This window comes from Pseudoliparis swirei, chromosome 3 (assembly GCF_029220125.1).
Source record: "Pseudoliparis swirei isolate HS2019 ecotype Mariana Trench chromosome 3, NWPU_hadal_v1, whole genome shotgun sequence".
NCBI classification, from domain to species: Eukaryota; Metazoa; Chordata; class Actinopteri; order Perciformes; family Liparidae; genus Pseudoliparis; species Pseudoliparis swirei.
In genome coordinates this window covers 5,517,379-5,530,071 of record NC_079390.1, presented here as the reverse complement: position 1 = coordinate 5,530,071, position 12,693 = coordinate 5,517,379, and the positions used below count along the sequence as shown (strand labels likewise).

General features: G+C 41.6%; 1 protein-coding gene across 1 annotated transcript; it reads left to right on the top strand.

The window, feature by feature from the left end:
* The first annotated feature begins 6,796 nt into the window (after positions 1-6,796).
* On the top strand, positions 6,797-12,482 carry trim47 (tripartite motif containing 47). Its single transcript, XM_056442478.1, has 8 exons — positions 6,797-7,010; positions 7,341-7,552; positions 8,382-8,427; positions 8,580-8,675; positions 8,938-9,162; positions 9,761-9,783; positions 9,867-9,988; positions 10,677-12,482. Exons 1-8 carry the CDS (start codon positions 6,834-6,836, stop codon positions 11,207-11,209), a joined length of 1,434 nt encoding a protein of 477 aa, XP_056298453.1. The 5' UTR covers positions 6,797-6,833; the 3' UTR covers positions 11,210-12,482.
* The last annotated feature ends 211 nt before the right edge of the window (positions 12,483-12,693 follow it).

Genomic DNA, 12,693 nt, shown 5'->3' with positions numbered 1-12,693 from the left:
GGATTTTTTTTCTTCTTTTTTTTTACTGATAATTAATTGCTTTCATCACACCAAAAATTTGAGATTGATCATATGCGTTATCGGGTGTGTGTTTATAGAGTATTGGATCCAAGACAAACCTTTGACCACTGCAACAGTAAAGTCCAGAGTGCAGTCCTATTGGGTGTCTTCACTTTAACATTCCTACCCGTGCTGTCAGTATAGCACCACATTTCATTTCTCACTCACGATCTTTCGGGGTGTTTAAAGTCTCCGAAGCGGCTTTATCCCTTCTGGAGAGTCCCGGTCACTTTTTTCTCTTAAAGCTTGTGTCACGCGGGCCAAGTCAGAGATTTAGTGCTGCAGGATGACCTCGGGCGGAGGGGACAAGATGATGTCAACGTTCACACAGACAGGACTACTGCTTCCCTCAAAAAGAACACGCCGATGTTATTGACACACCCCCCTCCCCCCCCCCTCCGCCTTCTCCCTGTCAGTCAAAACATTGCGTTAGTGAGCTCTGGTCCAAAAATATGACTAATGTGTCTTCCCAAAAATATGACTAATCTTTTCTCCCAGCGAGGGATACAACATCGTGCAGCATTATTCCAGATGTTTTTAGCGTCCTCACAATTCTGTTATTGATGAAGAAAAAGTCAAATATTGACACGACGATCTCACACACTCTCCTCAAAGGTGTGATACAGTTCATCAATTGCCAGGTGATTAATAAAATGTATGAACATATTGGGGATTAATAAAGGTAAACATAGAACCCATAGCCTCAGTGTTTTGGGACTATGCTGTGCAGATTATGAATTCTGGGGGTGAACTGTGTGTTTTAAGGCCAACGGTTGTGTCCTAAAATCTGCATGGAGACATTTATTCTGAACTACACAATTCGTAATGGAAAAAGCAAAATATAAGCTGCCACCACCTCTTTAATATCTGTGAAGTGAACCTGCAGATGTCTCTTATCATAGCAGGAGATTAATACCACGACAGTTAAAATGTCTCTTTATTAACCAGCTAATCTCTTTTTTTGTATTCTTCTTTTTATTACCGTATGATGTTCGATGTATTGATCATTACTGCTGCTGCTGGGTTATTCACACTATTTGTATTCTTGAACACTCGGAAATTTACCGCGTCACATGTTTACAGTCCAGCCCTGCTTTTGTTATCACATTGTTTCCTGCTACCCATCCTGTCGCTCCACTGTGAATTTCTGTGATATTGTCATATTGATTCAACAATATTTTGATGGCACTGGTTAAGGTATGTGTGGATAGAGTCACTCATCTCAGGAGGTATTTCTTTTACCACGCTGTAACACGATGTCCTACTGTTGGATGGAGAGCATCTCTGCAGAGCCACTTCCCACGTCTGTGTTACACTGCTAATAAGTGTGGTGCTGTGAACATGCAAATATTATTCTTTGACCCCTATTCTTCTCAAGCTTTGTTTGTCACTCGTACTGCAGTGTGGGATTTCAGAAAGTCGTGTTTTTGAACAAAGGATGCAAAATCGCTGCTTACGCATCGGTACGACGCGAGGAGAAATATCACGTTTCGGGCATTTTATATAATCTTCTGTCTCGTTATTTTGTTGATATCACTTGGTGAAGTTTCTTGTTTACATTTGTTGTTTACACCTGTGTCTTACTCTGCTATGGATATACAACATGCCGGGGATCAGTATTCCTAAAATATTTGTCTTATGGTGTTGTCATCATTGTTTTATTATTTCCAATATTTATCAGGGCTATAGCTAATGGGATGAACACGAGCCGGGAATCATCTGAGGTGTGAATCGGCTTGTGACGTGATGGTTCATACACGGATATAGTCTGCGAGGAGGACACAGCTGACTTTTTTTTTTTTTTTTTTTTCACTGATGAATTTGGAAATAAAACCATATCTGACATCAAATGCACTTTTTGAGTCACATCCCTCACATGCCAATCCAAGCTATGCAATGTAATGTATATTCCACCACCAGTTATCCCCATGTATATGACAATTTTAGCACAAACAATCAAACTTGATATTCAGTTTGTCTTTTTATGAATGGGTTTATATGTATATGTATTTAAGAATAAATATTGTTGCTTACTTGTGTTGTTTAGTTACTCAGTGTTTATATATGAAAATATATTTGTGATAATACGTATTACACACGGGGGTTACACATTAGTTTAAATTTGACAGCAGCCTAATTTATTTTGCCGTGGCTCAAATGAAATTCAAAACAAAAATTACCTGGGCGCTTTATTGTTGTATGATTGTGATCAAATTAAATGCTATACTTGTACTGTTTCCATCTATGAGCGTGTATTTAAAGTTAGGTCATTTATGTGCATGAAAGAAGGAAAACCCTACCGGGAATGTTATAACTAGTCAAAATATCTGACGTGAAACGGGTCAACTGCGGGTTGTTTGTAACATAAATCAACATAGAACACAGGAGTCTTATTCCAAGATGTTTATGAGATATGTCTAATCGTACACAAAAGGGCTTCACTCATTAAAGCTCATGGGACTTTCCAACTTGGAGGCACACGGCTTGGACATAAGAAAAAGAAAAAAGTGCAGACTAGGCAATTTACATGTTACATCAGTGTTACGGATCATGCTTTGTAATAGACAAACATATTTCATCATGCAAAAACAAAAACTTTAGTGTGCCACTCGGTCAAAACGGAGTCAGATGACAGCGGTTCAGTCGAAGTTCAACAGAACAAGGGTCCGTCACGCTCTCCCTCAAGACATACGTATAACAGAGAGTAGCGTTTCATCTGTTTTAGTCTGACCCATCGGCAGAACGGGAGTCACATGACGGTGCTTCAGTGATCATTATTACTCTACAAGATTAAATCTAACTGGGTGAAAAAATGTCTTTTTTTTGCTACTTATTTCTGAAATATATACAGAGAATAAAGTACATAAACATGCTCATGGCATATTTAACTTTTATTTTACATTTTAAAGAAGATTTTTAAATACTTGCTGCTCTCGGCTCCTATCTGATGCTGTTTTCTTAACATTGAAAGAGACATGTTATTATTCAGTATATATATATATATATATATATATATATATATATATTACTACAGGTAATAGATCATTTTGTTGTAAAAAAATACTGCACGTGATAATTGTTGCAGATTTCAATAACATATCATATTATATTGTGCTGGCAAGAACTTTTTTTTGGCCCCTATTTTCCATTTCGTTAAACTCATTATCGTTGGACTTCCTGAGAAAATATCATGATTTATGGGCCCTCTCTTCTGTTGCTGGAACAACACATTCTTTTGTTACCGCCCCATCAAGCCGGCCCTCTTATCCGTCTCCTGCGGCCTTCGGCTGGGACCCAGACACTCCTTATTCTCCTCCTTATTGATAAGACCCGACGCCATAACACAGTGAGGTGAACCAGACGAACCTCTGATGCTCCTCTCAGCCGTTCCCCTTTCACACTCACTGTCTGTGCATGGCCGTGTGCTACCGGTACATAACTGAGCCCAAAAACAAATGTGCATTGAACGTTCAGCGTCCTGCAGACATATTCGTTGATTATTGGATCTCAATATTTTAAACCTCTCATTAAAAAGCTTTTTTAATAGGAGTTATCCAAATAAGTCCACCACACTGTGTTGTCATAAGAACCCTTGTGATACAATCAAATAAAGTAATTGTGCTCCTTTACCACTTTAAAGTATTGCATTTTGATTATGAAATCCGAAAACACCTCAACGTATTTTACATAACAAAATGTAAAAAATTAATACAGTTAATTAATTCTCCTTTTCTCCTAATTTGAGGTATTTAGAGCACTATAAAGGGGGTTGTCTTATTTAATGAATTGACTGCAAAGAAGCTTGAATGACAAAAGTTAAAACATTTTTTTATTTAAGGCCACATTTGAGATATAATTGTATTCAAGTGGAGTGGAGAAGGTAGCTTATATAATGCTTAGTTTTGACTTGAACATTAAAAACCAAAAGTTTTGGAAAAGCTTTGTAAATATCTGACGTATGCAGGTCGTTCACTGTTAACATTAATAAAGTATTCCTTCATTGTATTGATTCCAGTGTCCTACACCTCATGACAGGTGACCAGCTCAGAGAGTCCCGGCCGTCCTCTGGGGACCGACTGGCTGTTCCGGCTTAGAGGAAAGCTCTCAATAAATAAAGATGAGCATGTGTGTCTCAGAGAAAGCACAAAACCCCTCCGAAGATGACTCAGGAGAAGATGGGATGGATGAATTTCAGAGATGGGAGATTTTTTTCAGGTGCGCACCAAAAAAGGGAGAAGAAACCAGAAAAGAGAGTTTCCGAAAGCACGGTATATATTTCCAGTTGCTGTTCAACGAAGTGGGTCACCATCGGTTTTATTCTTTCTATGCCGAAGCTTTAAATCCTTTCTGCGGTGGGAATTATCAAATATTCCATCTGTTGTAAAGCCACGTTGAAATCAGTCTTCAATACTCACAATCCATTCCAATGTCAAATGACTGTCGGGTTAAATATCTCGTCATTTAGACTTTCTATCTCCAGCTTTATTACCTTCGCATTGAAAATGCGGAAGGTTATGTTTTGATCGGCGTGTATTTATTTATTTATTTGTATGCGAGTTACTCGCATAACTCAAAAAGTATTAAACCGAATCGCATGAAATTTGGTGGGATGATTGTTTATTATCCGGGGACCATTTGATTAGATTTTGGGATCAAGCGGGTAAAAGGTCAAGGTCAATGTCATGAAAAGGTCAAAATCTTCTTTTTACCATAGCGCGGTCAATTTATATCCAATTGGCATGCAACTAATGCCAACATGTTCATAATTCAATGCCCAATCTTGTGATATGCGAAGGTATGCGCTCTACCGAGTGCCCATTCTAGTTGGGCATGTACACTACCGTTCAAAAGTTTGGGGTCATCCAGACAATTTTGTGTCTTCCATGAAAACTCACTTTTATTTATCAAATGAATTGAAAATTTAATAGAAAATATAGTCAAGACACTGACAAGGTTAGAAATAATGATTACTATTTGAAGTATTAATTTTGTTCTTCAAACTTCAAGCTCAAAGGAAGGCCAGTTGTATAGCTTATATCACCAGCATAACTGTTTTCAGCTGTGCTAACATAATTGCACGGGTTTTCTAATCAGATATTAGTCTTCTACGGCGATTAGCAAACACAATGTACCATTAGAACACTGGAGTGATAGTTGATGGAAATGGGCCTCTATACACCTCTGGAGATATTTCATTAGAAACCAGACGTTTCCACCTAGAATAGTCATTTACCACATTAACAATGTATAGTGTGTATTTTTGATTCATGTTATCTTTATTGAAAAAACAGTGCTTTTCTTTGAAAAATAAAGACATTTCTAAGTGACCCAAAACTTATGAACGGTAGTGTATATGTGCACATTCATGGAATTTGACTCCGGTTACACTTCTCATCGTACCTACATGTAATTTACAAATAGCAGGATGAATATAAAAAAAGACATCGAAGACAACAGAGTAGCAACATGTATGTACAATATAAAAACAACAATACTCGTGACAATGAATTGAGGGTGTTAGTGCAGAAAGGAAGTGGTGATAGTGCAGATGGAGGTAAAGAAGCTGTTCCTGTGTCTGCTGGTTTTGGCGTGCAGGGCTCTGTAGCGCCTTCCAGAGGGGAGGAGTTGGAGCAGCTTGTGTCCAGGGTGTGAAGAATCCAAGATGGAGGGCAGGCTGGAACCAATAGTTCTCTCTGCATACCTGACTACCCGTTGTTTGGGAGAGGTGAGAAGGGGGGTTGGAAGTTGGAAGTGGGTTTATCAATCCTGCAGTAGAAGATATTCAGGTCGTCAGCCCGTCGGTGGTTGTCCTCAGTGCAGGGGGTGTGGGTGTGTCTGTGAGTGATCTCCTGTAATTCGTGAATACATCCAGGCCTCTCCAAACTGATGAGGGGTCGTTGGCTGAAAAAACAGTTTCTCCAGTTTGTCACTGTGGCTCTTCTTATCTACCTTGACCTCCCCCGTCAGAGCATTCCTGGCCTGGTGGTAAAGAGTCCTGCCCCCTACTTCTGAAGGCCCGACGGAGCTGCAGTGAACCGGGGTTTATTGTCCTATGTACAGAAGGTTTTAGTCGGCACATTACATGTCCTCATAAAAACTAATGTATGACGTCACAGTATCAGTGAGCTCATCCAGGTCTATAGCAGCAGCCTCAAAAACACTCCAATCAGTGTCGGCCAAGCAGGACTGTAGCTCCAGCGTGGCCTCATCGGTCCACCTCCTCAGTCCTCACCTTTAGCACAGTGTAGCAGTGGTCCAGTAATATGCTGTCTGTATTTTGGCAGTTCTCTAGAACTTTCTATCTCATAGTTACGATTTTCTATCTCAGAATTTCGACTTTCTTTCTCATAGTTACGATTTTCTATCTCAGAATTACGAATTTCTATCTCATAATTTCGACTTTCTATCTCATAGTTATGACTTTCTATCTCATAGTTATGACTTTCTATCTCATAATTTCGACTTTCTATCTCATAGTTACGATTTTCTATCTCATAATTTCGACTTTCTTTCTCATAGTTATGACTTTCTATCTCATAGTTATGACTTTCTATATCATGATTTCGTCTTTCTATCGTCATTTTTTCTTTCTATCTTTAATGAATGAATTATTATGTCTGTTTATCTCATGCCTTACAGAGAGAGAGAGAGATAAAGCAGTTGATTGGTTAAATCGGAAATGACGCAGCACAAAAAGTGCCCGCTTCCCTCCCTCCGCTTCCTTTACTTCCTGCTTTTCACTGGCAGTGGTGTGTTGCTGTTGGCTCGTAAACATGGCTACCGCCGCTGGAGAAGACCTCAGGAGAGAGCTCTCGTGTGCGATTTGTTTGGACTTCTTCAAAGACCCCGTTATCCTGAAATGTGGCCATAATTTCTGTCGCTTTTGCATCTGCATGCACTGGGATGAAAATGGCGGAGAATACGGCTACCAGTGCCCTCAATGCCGAACGGTTAGTTATCGCACGCGTTTGTATTTTCCTATCGTGAATTTGTGTTTTCCCCCACGCATTATATGTGCTGTAAACGTATCATTTCCACGCGTGTAAAACGGAATTTCAGTTCGTCTTTAACTAAAAATGATATTCGCAGAAACGAGCGTTATTTGTAGCAGCTGCTGTAATGGCTGACGTTATTCACGCAGAATTATCAGCAAGTCGGAGACGAGTAATAACCTCCGTCTGTGTGTTGGAGAATACACGCAAAATACACATGTGGACGGAAGTAAAAAAGCGCCATCTTACAAGCCGATACCCGCGCGCTTCTCTTTCTTTTGTTCTCAGGTGTTTAACAAGAGGAGCTTCACGAAGAACTACCTGGTGCAGAACCTGGTGGACAAGCTCGACCACCTGGACTGCCTGGGCTCTTGTCCCACGCCCTCCAAGCCGGTGAAAGTGGACGGGAAGTGCGAGCAGCATGGCGAGGAGCTGAAGCTGTACTGCCGGACCGATAAGAGGCCCATCTGCGTGGTCTGCAGGGAGTCTCGAGCTCACAGGTTGGTCGTGTTTGATGCTTTTTAAGGCCAATTATTGATGTTCCTTAATTTATTATGCTTTGAAAAAGGTGTTCCCTTTTTTTGTAAGATTAATCACAGTAACTAGTCGTTTATTTGTAATCCCAAACGAGACTCATTTGATCTTTTAGTAATCTTGGTTCTCCCTGACCTCTTTCCCCGTTGTGGGCCTTTACTCATGCTAATGAGCACACTTAAACAGAATGGGAGAAGTCAATCTAATTATCGCAATGGCACAGTCCTCTCAAAAAGCCATGATTGTTCCAATGAAGAGATGCAAGAGTTGGCCAGCAAAGCACAAAACTATTTTATATTCTTTGCTTCATAAACTCATTTTAAACACTCATTCACCCATTCCCATTAGAGATCAGCAACAGCAGAACACGCAGTGGTGGATGCACAAATGTGCCTCTTTATCACCACTTTAATGTTGCAGACATCGGTGTGATGGTAATAGTTGTTTACTTGAGCAAAGTTTAGCAGCAGAACTGCGTTTACAAAAAAGTACAACACACCATAACAGTACAATTTGCATTTGTGTATACCAATATCACAAAGAAGAGAAATGGATGCTGTGTGCACAGAATAACCAACATGATCACATTTCCACATGGTCAATCCATATGGCACTAATTATAGCAGAAATATTATAATATAATGATAACATTAAAAATGGTATCAATAAACTATAAATGTGACTAGTAATACTAAAAAAGTAGCAGACTTCTGGGAAGAAGCCAAGTTGGTAACGTGTGTGTGTGTGTGTGTGTCACACGTAAAATGAAGTTGTTAATGCTTTTTCTCGTTTCAGGCACCACGAGGTGGCGCCTGTGCCAGAAGTTGTGAATGACATGAAGGTACGTCCAAGCGTTCTCGTAGTTCCAACACCAGATTTTGGCTCTTGCCATGCGTCTTATTAGCTGCATCTAAGATCACCCTGTAATGCTTTTTGAGGGTTTTGTCTTGTCACGAGTCCTCATGTCTCTCTTCCTGTCTGCGTTTGTTCCAGATGGAGTTGAAACTGAGGCTGATGGAGCTCAACTGGCAGAAGTCTCAATGTGTCAAAGTCAGAACGGCTGATGAGCGAACCAGGACCGAAGCCAGGGTATGTGGACCTCTTGTTGCATATTTAGGTTCTTTCCTGTTGACATTACACATGCATTTTTGGTTTAAATTGTCTTAAACTTCGCACTTACGTGTTATTATTGGTTTCAATTAATTACACATCGGCTTAATTGGTCGTCCTGAAGTACAGGATGTGAACACATTGGATACAAGCTGCACTGAAATGTTCCAACTGACGCGGGTTACATTGAAACGTCCCGCCATCGGCTCCGTCGTCCTCATCCTCCGCCCCTGTCTTCCAGTTGAAGAAACAGCGGCTGAAGGACAAGATCGAGGCCGACGTCGGCGCCTTGGTCCAATTCTTGCTCGACGAGAGAGACTCCCTGCTCGAGAGCCTGGATTCTGAGGACGTGTCCGCCGTGGCCGTAATCGACGACAACCTGAAGGTCGTGGCGACCGAGCTGGCGGCTGTGGACAAAGCCATCGCGGAGATCCACGGACACATCAACGGGAAAACCAACTTTGAGGTCGGTGTGCCGCTTGGCTGTCGGAGAGGCGGTGCCACTCCGCTCGAGCTTCACAGGGGAGATGGCTTTCTGTCTGAAATGGAGAATCGTTACGTTTTGTTTCGAAATTTCGCATAACTCAAAAAGTATTAAACCGAATCGCATGAAATTTAGTGGGATGATTGGTTATTATCCGGGCACCGTTTGATTAGATTTTGGGATCGATCGGGTCAAAGGTCAAGGTCATGAAAAGGTCAACATCTTCTTGAATCGCATGACATTTGGTGGGATGATTGGTTGTTATCCGGGACCATTTGATTAGATGTTGGGATCGATCGGGTCAAAGGTCAACGTCTTCTTTTTACTATAGTACATTTCTATCCAATTGGCATGCAACTAATGCCAAAATGTTCATAATTCAATGCCCAATCTTGTGATATGCGAAGGTATGCGCTCTACCGAGTGCCCGTTCTAGTTGTCAGTGTTATGGGGAGCCTACGTTTCAAAACATCTCATTAAACGTTTATGAATTCCACGTGGAAACAAAGACAGCGTGATATTGATATGAAGTGTGTTAAATACCAATCCAAATATGCCTTTTCTGTTGTTGTTCCAACAGAGTCTTGCCGAGACATACGAGAAGTAAGTAGTTTACTGTTTATTTGATGTGACTTTAAAAATATCTGTAATTACCGTTGGCATAATATTTTGTCCTTTTCTTTCAGAGTCCTCCACTGCAAACCGTTTCCCGCTCTGGACGCGGTGAACTGTCCGGCTGAATTCACCGACTTCTCGGCCCCCTTCCAGCTCATCATGTGGAAGAAGATGATGCACGTGTTGCACACCAGTGAGTTAACATCTCCAAACCACGTTTCGGTGTTCAGTGCCGTTTCAAAGACTTGGTGGGATACACACACGTTATTACATGTATTTTATCTTTTTGTTATTTGATTTGGGTGCAGTGGTTAGCCCCGTTGGCTATACTGGTGCAGTCCGTAGCAGGTTGGAGGCATTAAATAAAATGGCACATTAGTCCAGTAACCAAGTTGTTCTCTCGCAGAGGAAAATCACCAGTTAAATTAATTGCATCCTGTAAACCTCGCCATCCAGTCACCGGGAGATGGAAAGAAAAGCGACGCCGTTTATTACCGTTGCATTGAAAATGCGGAAGGTTATGTTTTGATCGCCATTTATTTATTTGTATGCGTGTTCCTCGCATAACTAAAAAAATATTAAACCGAATTGGTTATTATCCGGGGACCATTTGATTCGATTTTGCGATCGATCGGGTCAAAGGTCAAGGTCATGAAAAGGTCAAAATCTTCTTTTTACCATAGCACGCTCAATTGTTATCCAATTGGCATGCAACTAATGCCAACATGTTCATAATTCAATGCCCAATCTTGTGATATGCGAAGGTATGCGCTCTACCGAGTGCCCGTTCTAGTTATTTGTGGGGGGGGGATGTGTAGTTTTTGTGTGTGTCCGAATGTAACGCCACGGCTGACTGCCCGTCTCCCCCTCTTCCCGCGCAGTGCCTCAGAACCTCACGCTGGACCCGGACACGTGCCACCCGTACCTGTGCATCTCGGACTTTGACACCAAAGTGGAGGAGGGCTACGTCCGGCACCAGGAGCCGGACCTGCCGGCCCGCTTCACCCGCTTCTGCGGCATCCTGGCCACGGCCCAGTACGCCAGCGGCCAGCACTACTGGGAGGTGGACGTGAAGGACAAAGGCGTGTGGTACCTCGGGGTCACCACGGAGAGCAGCAACCGGAAGGGCTTCGTCAGCCTCACGCCCTCCTCGGGCTACTGGAGCCTGTGCCTGCAGGACCGGCTGTACGCCAACGGCGACTACGGGCGCATCCCCGTCGCCGACTACTGGAACTCGCCGCGGGTCGGCGTGTTCCTGGACTACGACAACGGGCGCCTCAGTTTCTACGACGCCGTCACCATGAAGCGGTTGTACGTGTTCGACGCGTGCTACTTCGACGAGCCCGTCTACCCGTTCTTCAGCCCCGGGAAGAACGACCCGGGCAGCCGGCTGCAGATATGCCACTATTACTGAGCGGGGCGTTGCACCGAGAAACATCCGACACCGTTTTCAGATTTGCTGCTAGCAACGCTTTAAAAAAAATAAATACAAATCTCAGACCAGGCTGCGGTGACGGTGTTGATCCCAGGTCACACGTCAAAAAGCTCCTTTCCTCCGACTCGCACCGTGGGTCCGTGTTTTGTTTACGGTCCCGTCGATTCGACTCATTTGTTTTGCCATGCGGGGTCAGTGCTGTCGCTTTGTTTGGTCGAATTGGACGAGCAGATGACATTGTTATGACATTGTTATCACATTGATAGTTGTTGGCTGTTCAGATCCCCTCAGTGATTCTAGACTGACAGTGAAGTCGGGAGTTCGGCTCCCAGACGATGATTTGACTTCAAGGAAGGAACGACTCGTGTACAGACGCTTTTTATCATTCGCCTTTCTTTTCTTTTTTTTAATCGCCTTATTGTATGCTTTTAAAAATTCTATAAATTTGTTACCATTGCTTGCCAATTTCTCTTTTATATTTCCTCTATATGAATTTTGCTGCTTTTTTCTTCTTCTTTTTTAGCAGACATGGTTTATTTTTTAGAGGCATTTAAATAAATCTGTTTGCGTAAAAGTGATTTTTAAATGGTAAATTATTGGGATTTAGAGCCATGTCTTCAGCTATGCTGTCACTTAATGGCCAAGAGACGCGACTCGACCTAAATGTCAACTTTTATCACATGTTCACGTTTTTTTGTTCTCAAAAATTACCTGCTGCAAGTCTTTTATTATATTCCTTTTAAATTCAAGAAGTAGAGTTGTGCTTGTTGGTCTTGACGTTTTACGGTTGGTTATCCAACTCGGTCCAGTGTCATTTCTACTTTTCGTTATCGGTGTCCACTTTGAAAATCCGTGTATCTTGCCAATATCATTATTTTCCTTTTTTAAACACGGTTTTATTTGGAATTCGGTTTATTCTTCGCTTTTGAGGTTAGAGGCTTAAACGTGAGGTTTTCCATCCCATTTGTGCTGCCGGTTCCTTTTTAAATTAATTTTTTTAACAAATGATATTATTGAGCAGCGACTTATAAACCGTAACGACATGTCCATCATATTTGAGATCGGCTTTGCCTTCAGCCGATCTCAAGATGCTCCTTTGTCTTATTTCCAGGTCTTTATGCTGGTGGGATTGCAAACTGCTTTCATTTTCAGTATTTGATAAATGTCTGGTCTACATATAAATACTTTTAATTTTTTATTCATGTATTCATTATTAAGTGTGAAATAAAATAAAAACTTATCTTTCACCTTCTATGAAGTGTTTCTCAGATTTAAATGGGATTAAACCATTTAGTTGTATTGTTAATGCTGCAGCCAGTTTTATGATATTCAGAACTTTGATTGCCGCTCTTATTTCTGCCACTTTGGAAGATGTAAATGTATTTAATTTCCTTCTAGTACAACATGTAGTGGCTGACATCACAGGCCGTTCCATGATCTGACTTTCACCTGAATAATGTAAC